General features: G+C 32.2%; 1 protein-coding gene across 1 annotated transcript in view; it reads left to right on the top strand.

Annotated features, from left to right (window-relative positions):
- Nucleotides 1-1,521: 1,521 nt before the first annotated feature.
- Nucleotides 1,522-20,865, top strand: part of LOC124354764 (membrane-bound transcription factor site-1 protease) — a 35,528-nt gene continuing 16,184 nt past the window's right edge. The window contains exons 1-11 of the mRNA XM_046805450.1: nt 1,522-2,322; nt 4,343-4,494; nt 6,010-6,195; nt 7,562-7,679; nt 10,789-11,009; nt 11,227-11,411; nt 11,761-11,877; nt 12,771-12,908; nt 14,298-14,474; nt 17,983-18,160; nt 20,097-20,311. Coding sequence (XP_046661406.1) covers nt 2,109-2,322; nt 4,343-4,494; nt 6,010-6,195; nt 7,562-7,679; nt 10,789-11,009; nt 11,227-11,411; nt 11,761-11,877; nt 12,771-12,908; nt 14,298-14,474; nt 17,983-18,160; nt 20,097-20,311 — 1,901 coding nt within the window. The 5' untranslated portion in view covers nt 1,522-2,108. The remainder of the gene's footprint in view (nt 2,323-4,342; nt 4,495-6,009; nt 6,196-7,561; nt 7,680-10,788; nt 11,010-11,226; nt 11,412-11,760; nt 11,878-12,770; nt 12,909-14,297; nt 14,475-17,982; nt 18,161-20,096; nt 20,312-20,865) is intronic.

Genomic DNA, 20,865 nt, shown 5'->3' with positions numbered 1-20,865 from the left:
TCAGTTTGTACGCATTCTAATTCTGTAAACTAATAACAATAGCTGGCTGGTTCTTACTCGTAACTAGGGCTTAAAGCTGGAAAAGCTTTTTCATACGAAGGGAATTTTCATCGCGTGGAATTCAGCTCCCATGCTCTCTAATAGCTAATAACAGTTACGTGGATTCCATGTGGTTGTTTATCGTGTGGTGGCTGGGCCTTCACACGATGCGGATTTCACGCGGTGGAAAACGCGCCGTATTACATTTTTTTCGAGCTTCGCGTTGAGTGAGAGGCAGGTCATGGACTCATGAACTTGCAATAGCCATGAACCACTCGCAGAGAAAGCTTGTTTGTCTGTGTTTAATTAAAACAAAAAGGAGGGGACGGAATGGAAACTTTTTCGCCTAAATCTGGAGAGATGCTCTGAGAAACGGAAGGTTTAATGCTCTATTTCAGGAATTTAATGAGGATAAAACACCTGTCAACTATTTCAGCATGTACATGGATTCTTTTGATGAACTTCATGGAGTCCTACAACGTTGGTTATAGCGTTAAAACACAAACATGTGACATTATATCTTACCCATAAAAATGTTGCAATCCAGTAAATTGTTTTTTTCTTCTTTAATGTAGTACTAATAACGAATAATTTTGTGACTAAGTCTTTTCTGGGCTCTAATAATCAATAATCATATATTTATTGTTTTCAAACTATATAAATTGCTTTAGAAAACGCCATTTGATTTCGTTATAGACTCGTCTAGACAGCTGTTATAGAATGGAGCATTGGCGTTTTTAACACTATCGTACCACACCACTAAGAAGAAGTACTGAATTGGAGGGCGCCAAAAACTGTCAGTCTAGCAAATTATTTTTTCCCGGAGTGAATACCTCATTTACAACTTGCGCGCCGGAGTTTTTGCGGCCCTGCGAGGAAACCAATAATGAATAGTGTCTGTAACACTACAAACTAATATACCATACCAATCAATATTTTAAACTATAGAAAACCTTACCTTAGCTAAAATCTTTAGTGTTTTGAGCTTGGTAAAATTCTGGAATTGAGTATAGAGGTAGGTAAATTAAATATGTCTTAAATCTTACACTACATTATTTTATTACTCTAATTTTTAATTTGTACAGGAATATAATTTAAAAACATGTTACCAGCATATCAAGTCTTTTTTCATACAAATTTAATCTGCGATGGTCTACTACAATTTTATTTCTCTTACTCGTATTATAACTATGGATTTTTAAATTAATTGAGTTTTCTTGATTATTTTTTTAGAAACATTATAGTCTCATAAATGTACAAGCAGTAGACAGTAAAAATCTGTATCTCTCCAAACTTTCTTTTGACAGATTCTAAATAATTTAAATTGAATTTAGTATTACCCTAAACGCTTTCCTTTGAACACTAAGAATTTCATTCCGGTTTTCTTTTTTTGTTACTCACAAAATTATGATGTGCAGGTTGAGATTTGGACACTTTTGCAAAGCACAATGATTACAACAGATGAAGCTTTTAGGTTATTCTGATTGCAGAAATCGTAGGAATGGTATTGGTGAAACAATTGGTTATATATTTAATAAATGTTTTGGTTGTGGAAGAAACGTACAAATACCTTTGAAAAACTGAGGAACATTTACCAACTCTTCTACGAATCATTACTATCTCTAGGAACACATATTAAAATTTATAATAGAGGCAAAAATAAGGATGTGAAATTAAATATATATGATATATAAATTGAAATGAAAATAAACATTTTCGTAACTAATTATTTATGGAATAAAAGTTAAGGTGAAAAATGGAAACTAACTGAAATCAATTATTACATCAAAACACGTTTGGCTTTATGGTAAAATTACCTAGCCCAAAACGAATTGATAAAAGCGTACAGGCAGACGGTCAAATGAATCAAAACTAACCTAACTTTAGTAAAATAGACATTGGTTTAGTTGCGATGTAATGGCTATTTCAACGGATATTATCAAGTTTGTCTTATTAATATTAAGCATCACGGGAAGAAAGTTAATTTACAACTCCATCAATGTGTAACATTTATTCAAATGAAGTTTTAATTATATCTTTCTGACAGGGTCTTAGGGACTATTACTGTTATGAAGTGGAAAGTGAGATTACGCCCAGGATCAACGTTATTTAGTTTTAAATACAAATTGATTATTTTATTGAGTTTCTTCTTATTTAATTGTGTAAATTTAATTGAAATTAATGCAGAGTCAGTGGTTGCTTCTGATCATTCTGATCTGTGTAAGGAGACATCTACACCTACCTATGTCAAAGTATCTTTTTCCAGCCATGTAGTAAGCAATGGTGAGATTTTTTTGTTAATTTACTCTAATTATGAAAATTTGTCAGTATTTGTAATGCAAACACCCTCATAATTTTTGCTAGGCGTAACTTACTTCATGTTAGAATTCGTCAAGTTATGGGGGGATTGTACTCAAAATTATCGTCTTAGTGTACTAATAGAATAATTAGGTATTTGTCACATTAACGGCCGGAGCGTTAAAATACGAGTTTTTGCGTTATTAACTTATTGGAGTCGTCCTACAGAACAAAACAATAAAGGTTTGACAGGGTGGAAATGAGAAATAACGAAGTTCTTGAACATAAAAAATGGAACAACTGTTCAAGCGTGGAGCAATATTTCCATGTTCTACATCCACATCGGGCATCACATGAACTTTTGTGACCATGATTCAACCTCGTGATTAATAGAGAACACTTACCATTAGTGTGTTCCACAGAATGTACAGAAACTAAATAATCTCGTTTCGGTCGAAACATAACTTCTTAACATGCCCGATAAAACACTCCGACACACCAATTCACTACCATTGGTCGAACTAGTAGATGGTTGATCCATGATCGTCACGCACTCACTCGATCCAAACTACAGTACACGATATCTAGTGAAGCACTGACTTCTGCCCCGGAGCGTTCAGATAACAGATACGCTATCAGTCCCAGCCGCAGATAATATTTACGACACACCAGTTCACTACGATTGGTCAAACTAGTGGATGGTTAATCCATGATTATCATGCACTCACTCGATCCAAGCTACAGTACACTTTATCTCTGACTTCTGCCCCAGAGCGCTCAGATAACAGATATGCTATCAGTCTCACCTGCAGATAATATTTACAAATATCCAGACACAGCACACAAACAGAACATTAAAACATTAAGAACTTAGCTCTAAAATCTTGTTATTTGTCATTTGCACCCCCTAAAACCATATATATTTTTTGTTCACGAGAATGAGAAGAATACGTTGATAACGTCAAATTCGTGATTTGCCACCTCGACCTTTAATCTTATAATTTCCATTAAAGAGAGAAAGATGCAAATTCTATTTCTGATAACCAGTTTAAAAATGTTTGAGGCTCGATGAAATGCTGTTCGGATAGACTTTAATAAGTGGCTTACACTCGTCATTAAGTATTTTATCGAATAGTTCGATGTTTTTATCCGAAGGAATAATTCAATATTACAGTACAATTTTTTTTAACTTAGCATATGGTTCCAACTTTTTAGTTATAGTAATTGTAATGTAAACAATAAACAGAAACAAGTAACTATTATTTTGAGACTTTGAAAATGGTGACGAATATGAAGTGAATATGTGAGATATTTCTTATCACAAGTTACGAGATTTGTTTAAGTGGCTTCAACATGTGGATTGGCTCCCCACAATACAAATAGGGCTATCAAGCCCTCTCTACCACTCAACCTCAAAATCATATGTATGGTATTTGAGTAATGGTCCCATGTACAATGGCGATGTACTTGTATTTGTTTAACAAGGTTTCAGACAAGTTTATCCTTCAAAATAGTAAAGAGTAGGCTAACTAAATGTTACACTATTTGTTTGTTACATTTTCTTAGCCTAGATTTTTTCTAGTAGTTTTAGATAATCATGAATATAGATGATTTGATAATAATGAATATGGATAATTCGATTGTTGTGGTTATGGCTTATTATACTACACCTGTAAAATCTACTGTTTTGAATCCTTTATCTTTCTGGAAAGCTGGGATGTTGAGAGCTTAAGTTGATGGAACGCATCATGATCATCTCTTTCAGCAATACACCTACACATTTTAAATGTACCTACAACTATTACATGATAATTACAACATAACTCATTGATAGCATCACTTTCAAAATATTTGATGATAAGTACACTTGCTATAAATGAATTGTGAGGAAAGACTTACTTTTTTTTGTTGAGTAAAGAACTGTAATTGGCTACACTATTTCTCTATTTACATTTATATGAGATCTAAAACTTATTGTCTCATCATGTACATGTATTAATTACAGAGTACATAGTGGCATTCAAGGGATACTACAAAAGTTCAGCCAGAAATAAGTTCATAGCAGCTGCGTTAAATGGAAGTGAAATACAAAACTGGAGAGTTGTGGAGAGAAATAATCCAGCCAGTGACTATCCCAGCGACTTTGATGTTGTTATTGTAAGTAGTCTAAGTTGTAAATTAATTAATTTTATATTGTATTGAAATTTCATCAAGAATATAAATATTTTGTTGATATAGTTTTAATGTAATTAATGGAAACCTACATACCAGTATCTGGTATTGAACAGAAAATCATTTATCACTTTCAAGGAATATAAACCAATTAATTTTATAAATTGTGTTCAGTTTAGGCCTAGATAGGAAAATTATAATTGATTTAATAAAGATTATTATTTATTAATCTCTTAAGAGGATAGATTATTTGCAGTTAAATAAAAACTTAAAAACATGCTTCATTTTGAGTTGAAAGCCTTTCAAATTTTTAGTATGAAACTATTAACAAATAGAGCTATTTGATTAAAGGTACTTTGAATCTAGAGGCCATGCTGTCTTTATCCACTACTTGTTATTATGTGTTATACGTAGGTTTAGATTTGGTTATCATAAATATGTTACTAGTAGTACCAAAGTTAAAGTTAACCTTTACGAGCGCTCACGTGATCTGATCTTGAATTTGGGTACTATCTCGAGAGATGTTTTTCTTTTTTCACCAGAGTGTGTATTGCGTCTTTACCACCGATGGTCAGGGGCATTTCTAATCGGTACTTTCTAAATCTAGAATCAGGTGCCAGTTCTTCATCGGAAAAGTTAGACAATCTGTGACATGATCCGAGACCACCAGTACAGGCTTCATGTGCCACCTCGCACTTCTAGTGAAAAAATCTAGAGATAGTACCTAAATTCAAGCTAAGATCAGTGAGCATTCATAAATGATAACTCACTTTTTCTATTTATAATGCGTATTTATTAGGCAGAGTGGTCTGTAGATAATACTGATGTACCAATTAAAATTTAACATTTACCAAGCTTTGCTTATATCCATACAAAATATTTCCTTTAGTCCCTTGTGTCTAGGACAAGAGAAGATGTTTGTTTTTTTTTTCAAAATCTCTATATTTTGTCCTCCTAATATTGAATATGGCCTTAACAAAATTTAGAAAGATTTGGTATGTTTTCGAGATGTGTATAAAATGTTGAACATTCTAGGCAACACTTAAAAATGGTTTCAGTTATTTAAATTAAATTTTTTACATTATATAAAGTATGCACAATAAAAAACTTTAATAATTGTAAAATTTTCAGTGTATTAGAAAAATTTGCTATAGTAAAACTAACTATTATCTAAAAACAAAATCGTCTATTATCTAAAAATAAAATATTAGTCATTTGGAAGTACCTTTGAGCAACAGGAAAATAATTAAAGCTTGAATATTGTAGCGATTGTGAGCTGTGACTCTAAGCCAATAACAGACTTTGGCAGGAGCTGCGAGGGTGTGTGGTGTCTACATGCGGACTACTAAGAGATTATAATGATGGCCTGCATGTGTATGATAATACTGTTCTGGTAAAATTGTTTAAATATAATTCTTTAGTGGTTTATACTTTAATTGTAAAACAATTTTTCAAATGTTAATTTTACTCCATCCATTTTATTGCTTATGTATGATATAGTTAGAGGAACCTGATGGTGTGAGCGGTTTGAGTGCCCTGAGTGATCATCCCTCAATTCGTCGAGTAACACCTCAACGGATTGTTCATCGAACTCTTCAATATATTCCAGGTGACAGTGAAGCCAACGTGACGAAAGAAGAAAGCTTCAACAACACATGGCCTCAACGAAGACTTTCAACTGCTTCGGTAACTGCCAAATAGCTTGTTATTAGAACTTATTATTTAGTCATTTAGTTCTATATCCTGCTTCACTGTGAACTAGAAAACTTGAATGATGATCCTAGTAATATTATAGTACTGTATGCTCCTTTTTAAGCATACACCTATTTAACAAACATTAACTTTTGAACAGAAAATAATTTTTTAAGTTAATTTAGTATTTGAAGGAAAATAATACAATTGTATTTGGTTTGATAATGGTTAATCTTTACTTATTCACAAGATATAGTTCTTTCTTATTGTAATACAGAACTAAGAATGGAATTGTATAAGATATAAGCTCAAAGCATTGCAATTGTTTTATTTTTGTAATTTTAGGTGTTATATATTTTTTAAATAATTTTTGTTGTTTGCTATTTACTTAGAATGATTAAATGCTGCAAACTCATTTTTCAAATAAATTTATCATTAATTTGTTCTCTGTTGAGATAAATTTATTAATCATTCAGAAATATATCATAGCACAGCATGTAGATCTACTCATATATAATAGAGTTAATTCAATACACTTCATTATTAGCATTGTTTAACATTTTGTCTGTGAATTAGTTTAAAGAATAATTGAGTGTTGCAAATATTAGCCAATTTTTGAAAATCTAAAATAAGAGGTTATCTCAGATATAAAATTTTAACAGTTTTATGTAAAATAATTAAAAAACCCTCTCATACAACATAATATGTATGATGAATAGAAAACATAATTTTCCTTCAATCAAAACTTACTTTTTTGTATTATTTACTCTGGATTTTATGTACTTATATGAGCTTTCAAATAACATTTTTATTTATTTTTTGTGATCTTTTTTATGCTTGGTAGCACAATTTTTCTGGAAACATCCAAACATAACAACAAAAGTTTAGAATACTTATAAATTAATGAAAAAGATTTTCATAAACAAAGTTTGTAAAAGTTGTATTTTATGCTGGGCTAAAACGTAATAGTTTGCTATTATTTTTAAAAGTGGGATTGAAGTATAGAAAAATAAAAATAATGTAATTAGAGATATAGTAATTATTACTATGCATTGACATTATTATAGTGTTTGACAATTATTGTTTACTATAATGTTTATATGGAGAGATGTTACTTTGTAGGAGGCAAATGGAAGTGAAATCCACAAATTGTTTGCTAAACTAACAATTCCTTAGGAAGCTATGTGATGTTACTCTGATTTAGCATTTCTCAGGTGAATACTAAAGTTATTATTGTAGACTGAGTTTTTTAACACTATTTAAACATAAATGTAATAATTTATTTGTTTTATTCGTAGTAACTGTGTATTACGTTTGATCCAACATCATTACATTTTTTTACCAGAAACTTTTGTTGTAGAAAAACCAATTTTGGCACTCAACTGGACGACATACAAGTCGTCGATTATTGAGGGCTATCCCAAGACAAATAACCACAATCCTGCAAGCTGACGCCCTATGGGGAATGGGTATTACAGGTATAATTGTTTAATATTTTGCTATTGGTAGTTTACATTATGTTGAAAACAACATAAGCCTTACATTATATATATATATATATATATATATATATATATATATATATATATATATATATTCAATATCAGTAAAACTCTAATAGAGGAGGTTAGGTTATGTTTTTATAGCACAAGCAATATTCTTTAATCAATCAGCTGTTTTCAACAACGAGTGTTATTAAACAGCTGTTCTTTAAAAATTCAATGCAGTATGCCTACCCAGGAGTTGAACCACCTATCAATCCAATAATAACTAAGTGGAAATATCTTTTGTTAGAAACTGGAAGTGTCGTAAAAAGGTACTCTAGGGGATCAAGTGAGGAAAGATAAGTATTATAGGTAAACCGCTCGTAAAGAAACCTGCGCAGAAACAAATTTCTGAGCAGTACTGCGCAGGAGGGCCCCCCTCTGGTGGGGAGTTGGGGTGGGGAGTGGGACCAGTACCTTCTTGTATCTGTTTATCAGCTGTGTCTCGCTCTCACAGTTTTGTTTACACTGCAGCTACTTTACCTGTTCTATAACTATATTACATTTTTATGTGTAGACATATACAAGTGTCGAAGTCTAAGCGTAAAATATTAATTGAACAGATTAATGTAGCCATAGATGTATCCAGGAAGCCTGATTTTTGTATGTAGGTTAGCCGTGCAGTGGCAGTGGCCATTACGAAGATAAGGCATGTATGATAATAAAGAGATGTGACGTTCGGTCTTGACCCGTTCAATTCGAATAATTAGTCAAGTGATCGGGATCAGAGTGTTTCATAGACCAGTTCTCCACGAACGTTTCGTTCACTTTTTCCTGTCAACTGAATAAATTTGATATTTTTTACAAACCAGATATATTATTTTTAATGATCGTTAAAACTTAGAATATTATTATTAAGTTCATTTTAAAACTGTTATCCATGAAAAATAGCTTAACAAAATATGGAACTAACTAAAACTATAGAGTTTATGCATTAGGTTACACTGGGTCTTCAAAATTGTGCTGTCGTTACTTTCCTTCACTGCTAACCGATTAAGAATAAAACCGTAATCGTATAACTCAACGGGGGGGAGTAGGGAGTCTGGGTATTACTACGAAAAGTGGTGGGAAGTTAATCGGTTGGATATAAAATATCTTGTTATTTATAAAAGGAAATTATTTTCAAACGAGTGTGTCTGTTTAATTTTTTGTTAATTTTACAAATGTGTTAATTTATTAAAAACATCTCTAGGGAATAACCTTACTTATGAAAAATCAAAGGCATATCAATCAACCAAGTTCATTGATTATAAGTATTAACATTTAAAATATTTAGTAATGTATCTGGTAACTTACAATTACATTTTTTAAATAAGTTTTAATAGATATATTTACATTTACTGGATTCCTGAAATAATACGTTTATTGTTATATATCTATCCATTCACTGTACGATATGCTGTTTCTTCCTCTATTCAAACACTTTTTTACTGGTGGATCCTTTCGTTCACTCGGTCATTACATCTAGTCGTTATTCGTTCATTTTGTTCAGTCAACACGATGACCGATATAACACGCTCTAGCGGGAAGGCTCAGTAACTCTGTACTGACTGGTTTAACTGAACGAATCGCAGCAGTAAACGGGACCGACTGAACTCAGTACAGTAACAGTACAGAGAATAATTAAGAAATACAAAATTAAATTTTACAAAAGTCACCTAGTCCATAATCTTCTTGAGGATGATCCGGACAGGAGAATGGAATTTTGTCCTAGTACCATTGAGTTTCATGAGCTAGATCCTAATTGGCATACTCAAATTGTATTTTCAGAGTCCACTTTATACCGCAATCGTGCTGTAAATAGGCATAATTATAATTATTACAACACTGGTAATCCACAAATTCTTGAACAGACTCTACTCAAAATCAAATGGAATTACTGTTTGAGCAGCTGTCAGTTGTAATGGGGTGCTATCTTACGACATTTCAGACAGTACAATGACTAGGAATAGGTATGAACAGGATTTAAATGAACAAGTCTTGCCTCATTTTACGGTTCCAGAAATTTATAGCATAGATTAATACGGTAACCATGCCGCTTAATCTAACCTTGTCTTTACTACAAGTTTAGGCATAATTCAGTAAGTCCTCTGTCAGGAATGTCGGCATAAAATTCTACATCCATTAAATTTACTTCACATTTAATTCCTTTACACAATGTATTTAGTTGGGTTATTACAGTTTTATATTAATTTTATTTCATGCTTCAATTTATTTCTTGTGCTAACAGTGCTACCTTCTGTAAATATTATCTTTTGAACTTTGCTCCTTGACATTTAGTATTTCATACCTTTTTCAACAGCAATGGCTGTGGCATCTTGTACCTTTTTATTCTTTTCTAAGCTCCCCCTCGATCTATTTTCCCTTTAATATATTTTGTAATTGTTGTTTTTTACATTCATAATGTATATTACTTTTGTTTTATATGCTGGGTATTTATTTGGGCTTACTTAAAGGAACAAGTTTATACTCGCAGCTTCAATAATGATGAGAAATTAAAACAATCAATTGAAGAGGAACTTCTCCGTATACCGCAGAATTTCTTTGTAAGAGCTTACGATTCATCTGTTAGGCACTGATATCAGTGTGTTACTGTGGATGGATTACAGTTTGAATAATTGTGGACTGTAATTGTAGGTTTTTTAATATGCTATGTTCTAATTTTCTGATTTAAATGCTTTATTTCTTTAGAATATGACAATAAATAATTTTACAAAACCAAAAATACTGTTTTTTTACTGTTTTTAAAGTAAATTTGTTCAAAATGCCACCATTTTGTTTCAACAATTGCTAGGGAGTTGAAATTTTCACAGAATATTGAAAATGTTTGGTGCATAAATGGACAAGTAATATTAAATCAAACGTTTAAACCTCTTCGTGTGCACCCGATATGTACATATTTATATATATATATATATATATATATATATATATATATATAAATTTATTGAAACTAAGGTAATTGTAAATATATTTTGTGATTTTCCGTAAAATTTCTAGGGACAATAGTTCAAGTCATGGTGCAAATAATATTTTATTTCAGGATCAGGTGTAAAAGTAGCAGTATTTGATACTGGACTGTCAAAGACTCATCCTCATTTCAAGAGGATAGCAGAACGTACAGACTGGACCAACGAGAAATCCTTAGAGGATGGACTGGGACACGGAACGTTTGTGGCAGGTGTTATAGCTTCAGCTAAAGAGTGTTTAGGTTTCGCCCCTGACTCAGAACTTCATGTTTTCAGAGTGTTCACAAATAGCCAGGTTTGTTGAAAATATGTTTCATCAAGCTTACTTCTTTCTTAAAAATATTAACTCTCGTATTTTCAGTAAATTATACAGACACATTTTAATTGTATAATCATGGGAGATGTCTCATTTTAAAAATATGATTAATATGCGTCCAGATGCTTTTAGTTTGTTGTAAAGTATATACAAATTTTGAATAACTTTCTAAGAAGTGGTTCATATTTTTACAAAGGTGTCGTACACGTCTTGGTTTTTGGATGCTTTCAACTACGCAATACTGAAACGGATCGGAGTTCTCAACCTAAGTATCGGAGGACCAGACTTCATGGATCATCCATTTGTTGACAAAGTCTGGGAACTGACTGCAAACCGAGTCATCATGGTTTCTGCCATTGGCAACGATGGACCTCTTTACGGGTAAGTTAAAATTGTTAATAAAGTCTAATTATGAAAAATGGCTATTTTAACTAAATTGGGCGCAGAAGACCTTTTATGTTCAAGTCCAGGGTCTTTAATTTGCAGGGAAAAATTTAATTTACTCACAAAGGAAAGTTAGGTTAAAGTTAGATTATGTCATTTAACATAATTATCTCTTCATAAACTGCAATAGATCGAGTAACAAGGAGTTATTAAAATGTGTTATCCTTTTTAAAATCAATATTGTATTCACTGGAAAAATAACTTCCTTTTGGAAGCTTTTTGTGTAATTCTTTTTTTAAAATTACTGTATATTTTTGGTCAGAAATTTTAAGAAATTGCTTTTTAGGACTTTAAATAACCCTGCTGATCAAATGGATGTCATTGGTGTTGGTGGTATCAATTTTGAAGATCAAATTGCCAAATTCTCTTCGAGAGGCATGACAACATGGGAACTACCTCAGGGGTAAGTTTTAATAATAGAGGTAATAATAATAATAAACTTGATGTATGTAATAAAATGTCTATATTTAATCTAATTGGACTTTTCCAAGAATGTTAATCACTAAAATAATTTTGTATGTTGATTGTGTCATTTTATAAAATTTTAAATTTGAAACCATATGGATGTTTAGTTTGTAGAACCCTCTGATGAGCTATTTCTAAATTAGTAATGTCTTATATAGATTTTGAATTTAGTTAGTACAACACACATACACACAAAAGCACGCATGCGTGCGTGCGCACCCACACACACACTAGCTGTCCCAGGCCACACTTTGCTGTGGCTTGGTTATTATACAAATAATATTATGCACAAATTATGTATTATTATATATTGTACTAGCTGTTCCCCGCAGATTCGCACGCTTTTTGTAAGCTTTGTTCGTGTATGAGCACCTCTGGTTCAAGTGAATTATATTGTCAACGCCGATGTCGTTTACCTTGTTGACACTATCAAGAAAATCTGCCAAAAGTGTATGTTTATAGCCATTGTACACGTACATGTACTTAATAATAGTGGTCTAACATTCAAGCTATAAGGCCAAACAGAAATTCATTTGAAATACAAATATCCATAAAAACTTAGCGCCTTCACATAGTGTGTGGTTATTATACACAACTATCTTGTAATTGTAGTTTACAATGTGCAGGAGCTTTGATAACTTATTATTTTGCAGCACCTCCTGGTGGTGAGTTACATCAATGGGCATAGCATATAAACCTTCTACGTGGAAAAATACATATACAAACAAATTTTCATAATGATCGGTCAAATAGTTTCGGAGTGATTTATTTAAATATTTTTTTTCATTTATTTATTTGTTGTATTTATTATTAACTACTGTGTGAATACAGGTATGGCCGTGTGAAGCCTGACATTGTAACCTATGGATCCGGTGTAAGAGGATCCAGTATCCGAGGCAGCTGCAGAACACTATCCGGGACCAGTGTAGCTAGCCCAGTGGTAGCTGGGGCAGTCACACTTCTGGCGAGGTACAGAATACAGATTATGTATTATAGAATATGAAGACCACACAAAACTTAAGTGACAAGAGAAATCTCTGATGAACAAACCAAGCTGAATAAAGTGAACCTTTGAGTTAATTATGTACTCTGTTTGAGCTGTAATGTTTCTGGCACAAAGTCCTTCTCAGATCTGTTTGTAACATTTGTGTGTAGTTTCTTAATGGTTAGTTATGTGAAAAAAATGTATATCAAGTTTAAAAGTCTCAAATAGAAGTATACAAAGGTGAGAATAAAACGGTTTGTATTTGAGTTATTTTATATTCTAAAAATAGTTTTAAAATTTTTTAGTACATCAATGTTCGCTACAGTATTTTTTAAAAATTTCAAATACACATTTATTATTTGTATTATAAACCAAGTTTCCTTGGTATTATTAAGGTGTTTATTTCACCAGACAAAGCTAGTACTATTGGGTGTTTTATTAAGAGCGAGACAGCTCATGTAACTTTGTACTGTCTAATTTTCATTAAATAATCATTGGTTGAAAAAGATTAGTATATTAAGTTTGTAAGTATTTTACGTGGCGCTATTGGCTCACACATTTTTGGTCATCATTATTTACAGAGATGACATATTTCCTTAATTAGTGCTTTATTTTATGTTAGATAGCAAATAAACTAACTTAAATGATAACATCATTGTGTTATTTAACTTTTTATAAAAAATAAATTTGTAATGTTTAAAATTTTATTTTTGTTCTTATTAATTGTTAGAATGTGGATTTTGCTTACATTTTTCTAAATATGCTTCAGGAGTTTGAGCCAAGGACATATTAGATGGCTGTGATGACTCATCACAGAATTTCTCATTTATACCGCTAGTGATGAAATTTACTAGGCCACCACAGCTTCGTGGCATTTCTTGCAAATACAGTTGGTGACGAAAAAACCGTGACCAGTGCATTCGGCGTTAGTATTAAAAACAATATTAAAGTAGTTTATATTAGTTTGAAAATATACTAGAGATTCAGAAATTTTTAATAAGAGAAATTCGGAAAAAACCAAGTATTCAGCAATAAGTTTTTAGTGGTCATCCCACCTTGAGTTCCGGAGTGCTTAGGCATACAATCTATCTCTACAAGCAACTGATAATGATTGTCTATAAATGTTATGACTGATAGGCTATGTTGTCTAATATTTATTCAGCTCAAAGTTGTTCTAATTTGTTAAGTTTAATTAGCAAAAAATATTATTTGAATTGTTCTAGAATAAATTGAACATGGAATGAATAAAGATATTGATTGATAAATTTCGTAACATACTTAAGGTTAAATATAATACCTAATTAATTTACAATAATGTCTGAGACATTGAATTAATTAAAGATTGATATTGTATCAATTCTGTTTGTTGGCAGTGGGGTGCTGCATCGGGGCAATGTAATCAACCCTGCTAGCATGAAACAGGCTCTGATGGCGTCAGCAAGGCGGCTACCAGGTGTTAACATGTTCGAGCAAGGTCACGGTAAGCTGGACTTGCTCAAAGCTTACCAAGTCCTTAACAGCTATAAACCCCAGGCCAGCTTCAGTCCGAGGTAAGTGTGACGCCTGTGCTTGGTGCTGTACACACTTGTTGGTGATTGAAATTCTTATACGGGATTACACTTGTGTAGACATAATGTAGCTATGGTGGAAGAAGTAAATTCAATGCGAATGTTGAGAAGTGCACTCAGTTTTGTATCTGATGAGACATTGAGAATACCTCATCATCTAGATTACACTGGATGACTGCTGGGTAGATGTCTCTGATGTTGAAACAGTGCAATGAGTTTGGTTTGAACATCTTCGACACTGATTTATTTGGATCTCTTCAGATAAATGTGGACTCCAGGTTCCAGGAGTCAAGTCTGTGACAGTGTTAGATTTCAGACACTGCACTAAGTGGAAGATGAAAAGGAGCTAAACTCAATACTCACACTTATGTAGAATTTACTGAAATTTGTGCATCTAAGACAGGGAGTTTGTATTGTCCATAAAAAGGAATTTACTGACATACTGTAGTTTGTAACATTCTTATGAAAATTAGTATGTACAATTTTATTTTATATGTTTAAAAAAATTAACTACACATATTTCAGTTATTTATAATAATTTTGTAAGGTATTATGGGTTAACTGGGAATTTAAATTAATTTACTGGCTAGCCTTAACTATCTTGTGTTGATATGTTATGTAGAATCTCAGAATGTGTTGAGAAACAAAATTACCATAAATTAATTATAATTATAAGCACACTGTTTCAATAAAAAATGTTTCAGAGGATTATTAATTTGCATTTCCTTCCTTCTTATCCACTGTTCAAGAGTAAGTATTGTTAACAAAAAATTGCAATGCCTGTTAGCAATATTTGTATAAAAATTTCAGTGGAAATTGGTATGGGACTGGTTAAAAAAAGTTTAAGAAAGGCATTCCTCTTGTGCTAGTACTTATACATATAAATTATGTAAGTAATGTGTACTTAATAATAATTCTTAATAATTATGAAAAGAATATGTGAACACTATATGGTCACTTGAATCCACTTTTCTTAAATTGTTTAAAATGCTATAAATACTTTAAATTAAAAATTAAATCTAACTAACTATTCAAATTAGCTCAATATTATTTATTTTATAATAAGTTGCATTTCAATATGGACTTATCACTTTAGTTGTCACATTGAGGGCAATAGAATGTTTCAGATAATTAATCATTAATGAGTCAAAACATGAAGGTAATTCATTTTTTATAAACAATTTTAGATTTTAATTAATTATATATGTAACATAAATATTTCCAGGCTTAGAAATATGAGTTTGGTAGTGGTCATTTCATAAATAATTATTGAGTAATTATTTACATGTTAAACAGAGGTCCGATAGTTTGATCTCACATGAAAGTCACTTGATACTAAGGTTAAAGATTTATCACCCAAATATATGGGTATGTTCTGCTACTAGATTCATGCAGGAGCCAACTTAATAACTCCTTTCTTTTGTAACAAATATAATTTTTACTCTATAATTTCAAATATTATAAGATATATCATTTAGTTTTTACATATTTTGTTCTCACATTATATTATACTATAAAACAGTATGTGTGAAATTAAATTGTAATAGAATAAATTAAATTAGTATACAATTGCTTACTTGGAATATACTTGTTGTGATATAATAAAACAAAGTTGCCTTATTATAGTAATAATATTAACATTTATTCACTTATTGTGTAAGTTCCTACTAACTACAGCTTCTGCTTCAGCTATTCTTTTCGCAGAAGCAAAATAGAATACAAATCCAATTTTTTCATTATTAGTTGTTACAGTAATTAATTTTTACATCATGTTGTGTGCTCTGATAATTTATTCAGTGCCAATTTGTCTAATAGCTGGGATGTGATCATTCATGTTGCGTGGTTATGCAGCGTTTCTTTGGTCCAATTTGCATTGCAAGGGCATCATTTAGTGGCACATGCTGTATTATAATAATAGACCACACATTTATTGCTGTGTATTTTTGGATGATTCACTTCACAATCATAATTTGTTTAATTGGGAACCAATATTATACCAATTTCTATATAATAGGTTGCATTAATACTTTCCATTTCCACTACACATATTAACATAAAACAAATCTGTATCACATGTTTACTGAACTGCCAATAGCCTCGTCAACAAATAATTATTTGAATACATTTTTAAAGTTCAGAGATGTTGCTAGTGGAATTGAATTAAAAGACCTGAGGAATATAGAGATTTGGTGATTCTTTGATCACTAAAAATCAAGACTTGTTTATTTATTAGTACTATTAACCTTTCCAGCGTTATTGACGCGGATCCGCGGAGGGCCACTACAAGCTCAAAATGTTATTGCCGTGGATCCGCGTTTTTGCATTCTTTATTTTCTTACTGCTATATTAGTTGAATATTTTGCTGCTAGATAGTTCTAGTACTCATGCGACATACAGACGGGTTGCCCTGCCTCTAATTCTATTACAATGGGAGTGGCAGTGGCTTCTAATTGGCCAAACACTGTCTAGCGGGCATGGCCCCGCGCCTTTCACAAAGTCATTGACGGGAGCTCCCGTCAAGGCATCTAGTCAGTTAGTTAGTGAGAAGCGTCCGGTACACGCACATGTATTTCGGTTATCGCTTATTTTCTGTTGTGTCCTATTCTTTTTAAAGTAAATTATTAATATTATATACAGCAGTGTCCAGTGTTTATTTATTTATTTTTACAATTATTTGTGTGAATGGCGAATCCAGACTTTTCGGAATTTGAAGATTTGGTAATTCTGAGCAATTACTTGGTCAACCCCAAACTTTTTCATGTTTTACTACGGTCATAAGGATGTTCTCAGAAAGCAAGAAACACAATTCGAGCCCCGCAAGGCCGTTCTACAGGTTGCCGAGCAATAAGAAGGTTCAAAGTCCACGTGATAACAGTGGCTTGCGGGAGACGCGCGGAATGCCAGCTGTGACAGCCCGCCACCAAATAAACACTCTTTGTCTACTTTTGTATTTTTCTAATTTTATTGGTTTGTAATATAGTATATGTTTATCTGTAAAACTGTGTTTCATTCCCCAACTTACTGAATAAATGATAACAAAATTAGTGACAACTATTATACTGCTATTCTACGATATTCTCAAAAGTTAAAAATTAGCCTAGGAAATCCAAAAAGGGCTAAACAAATTTTATTTACCGTTAAATAATTCTATTTTGACATACAGAAACGAAAATAAATTTAACTTTAAAAATTGGAAATAAATAAAAATTGTAACTTAATCAAAGATCAGGTCCAGTTTTTCATGACACTTAAATGGTTAAGAATCAAGAATCTTTGATTGATCGAAGTAAGTAAGAATCAAGAATTATTGTTACATCATTACTATTATGAATTTAGAATGAAAGTAGTCTCACCCACATTGGAAATATCTTTTTATGATGCATTTTTTTATGATGATGTTAGTTAATTTTCATGTGATTATCAATATCAGAATGAAGATCAATTAGCTTTTGCAGATTCATATTTTCTTCAATTTCTGAAACTATTACAGCTACATAGATCTGGGAGAGTGTCAGTACATGTGGCCTTACTGCACTCAGCCGCTATATCACGGAGCCATGCCGACCATTGTGAATGTGACCATACTCAACGGCTTGGGTGTGTCAGGACGTGTGCTGGGCAAACCTCAGTGGTACCCCTACACTCCCCAGTATGGCCATTACCTTGAGGTATGAAGATGTTATTCTCTTGTAATTGGTTTTCTCACTTGTGTCGTTAGGTTCTTGTAGTATAGTTTTAAATCAATGTTTGTACAGTTATAGTTTTGTAGTTTAAAATAGGAGTTTAACGGTACTCACACAATTACATTACTTCTATCTACTACAAATAAATGGTAGTAAAGTGTAGAAGATCTTCTCTGCATTGTATTTTCACTTCTGGAATTAGACCAATACATAAGATTAATTGTCAATTCTCAGTATTTTATTTTAAGAAATGCAATGGCGTCAAATTTATATGGTTAGTTTTATTGAGAGTATTGTTCTTCTCTTTTCCAGTTCAGAAACTCATCCATGGTGTAGAATGGACGGCTAGAGAGCCATTTGGTCAGTAATGTCTTCAGTCTCTGTTCTTGTAGCATTTTTATATCTTCAGGAAGATGGTTGAAGATTTTTCTGCCTATGTAGGATGGTTTCCTTTCAAATAGTGCCGTGTAATGTAATGGCAGGTGAAAATTTGAAACTTGGTGGGTGTTGTAGGTATAGAAGTCATGACCCTGTTCCAATTGCTCCTTGTCAAAATGGACTTTGACTTCTCTGATGTTATGACCAATAATCGTTATGATTCCCTGGTGAGGGAAGGCATCTCTGCAGCTTTCCTTCGGGCCAAGGCCAGACATGATCCTGACTGCTCTTTTCTGTAGTAGCAGTATTCTATTTAAGTTTTCTGCAGTTGTGACTCCCCAAACTGCAAGGCCGTACCTTAAGTGTGACTCAAATAACGAACAATAGGCAATTTTTGTAGTTGCTTCATCACTGTCATGCTTTACTCTTTTTAAAACATATAGGCACAAATTCAGCTTTTTAGTAGGTAGTAGTAGGTAGGATTGCAGTACATTATTTCTTTTCTCGCATTTTTGTGTAGTTTTAAGTAAATGCCACTTTGTTTTATAACGTCTTTGATTGCAGAGTATAGAATAGTTTAAGGGGCTAGCTTGTAGGATGATCAGGTTTTAAATATATTTCTGTAGATCTTTCTTGAATCTAAGTGACCCATGGCTTGGTTGTGATTGCTTTTTTCTTTATAATGAGAAAAGTTTGCTTTTGAGGAGCAATTACAGACTGAAATACTATAACGTACATGACTTTCCAGCAACGAATGGTAGGCTATTGCAGTATAATAGTTTCTTAATTTTTTTAAGGTATAGAAGGCTGAAACAAGTATTAGATGTTGGTAATTTACAATTCTAATATAAATGCTCATTTAATATTACACTTGGTGGTTTGATTTTATGAATTTATTTTTTCATGTCGTGTCATGGCCATTGTAAGTGTTTACTCCTAGTTGTTCAATTATTCTGCTTGCAATAACCAGTACATGCCATGTTTATGAATCATTATTTTGTTTATTTTCTAGATATTCAGGAAAGCCATTAATAAATAGCTCCGAAAAACTAATCCTAACACCGAGCTTTGGGAAATATCTCTGGTTTTTTGTATAAATTTATTATTTACATTACTTGTAAATCTTTAATTATTTGTCAAGTGACTTGCGAACCACTTCAGTGTCATCTGTTGGATTCCTAGGTTTTGAAGTTTGGCAATCAAAAGGCTTGATTCGTTTAAGATGTAAGCTGGTGATACTGTTTACTAATGTCTTAATTTTCTAAGGTGTGCTATGTAATTCGGGAATATGCAGACTAGTATATTAGCAATTAGTGAATTAATGTTTGTATGTTAAATTTATATGTGTGTGTTCTGTAAATTATTGATTTATTATTTTTAGTAATGTAGCAAAATTTTACATTTGAAGATTTGAAGTTATTATATATAATAAAACTGTTGTAATGTAAAAGGTACTTAGACTGATGGTAGGGCAGACAAGTTTTAGCTGTAATGGAGATATTTAGATAAAATATGAGAATTTCACTGATTTTATTACCACCAGGTGTCACTTACATACTCGGAGGTTTTGTGGCCTTGGTCAGGGTGGCTGGGAGTGAGTATAGCAGTAGCAAGGGGTGCTGCCTCGTGGACAGGCATAGCCCAGGGTCACATAGAGCTCACGGTAGAATCCCCCCCAGAGGAAGGGGAGAGTCTGCCGAGAACTTCCACCATCAAACTGGCGATCAAAGCCAACATCATCCCTACACCTCCTAGACAGTGAGTGTGCTTTGATTTATGAGCCCAGTTGTTTCAGTTACAGCTATTTATAATAGAATAGAGTTAATACGGTTAATACAGTATTACAGTTATAGAGATTTTTACAAATGAGCTCTTCCAAATCTCTTCCCATCACGGTTCAACATATTCATTTTCTAATAGTAAAGTTTGAGATTGGCTGAAGCTATTCTAATTTCAATAAGAATGTGACTGTTGACCTCCTTTGATAGCCTCAGACGTTTATCTCGTTCATCAAGTTTATCATAACATGAAAATTAGTTTAGTAATCAGACTTGGTTATATCTGCATTTGAATTATTAGTTAAAAATCAATTGAAAACTGATTATTTAGTAAACAAATGTACATGGAAAACAATTTGTAGTGAAAATAAATATGTATTTCATCAATTAAATTTTTATCTGAAATTGTGTCTTGGGCCTACATAAACTTAAAAAAAACTAATGGCTAATTTTAATGGTGGCTTAAAACATAATTTTAACATTTAATTTTTCAGTTTAGTTGTACAGATTTTTTTATTGGCATTTATGAATTCA

The sequence above is a fragment of the Homalodisca vitripennis genome, chromosome 2, assembly GCF_021130785.1.
Source record: "Homalodisca vitripennis isolate AUS2020 chromosome 2, UT_GWSS_2.1, whole genome shotgun sequence".
Taxonomy (NCBI): domain Eukaryota; kingdom Metazoa; phylum Arthropoda; class Insecta; order Hemiptera; family Cicadellidae; genus Homalodisca; species Homalodisca vitripennis.
Note: the sequence above shows the minus strand (reverse complement) of the source record. Positions and strands in the feature narration are given on the sequence as shown.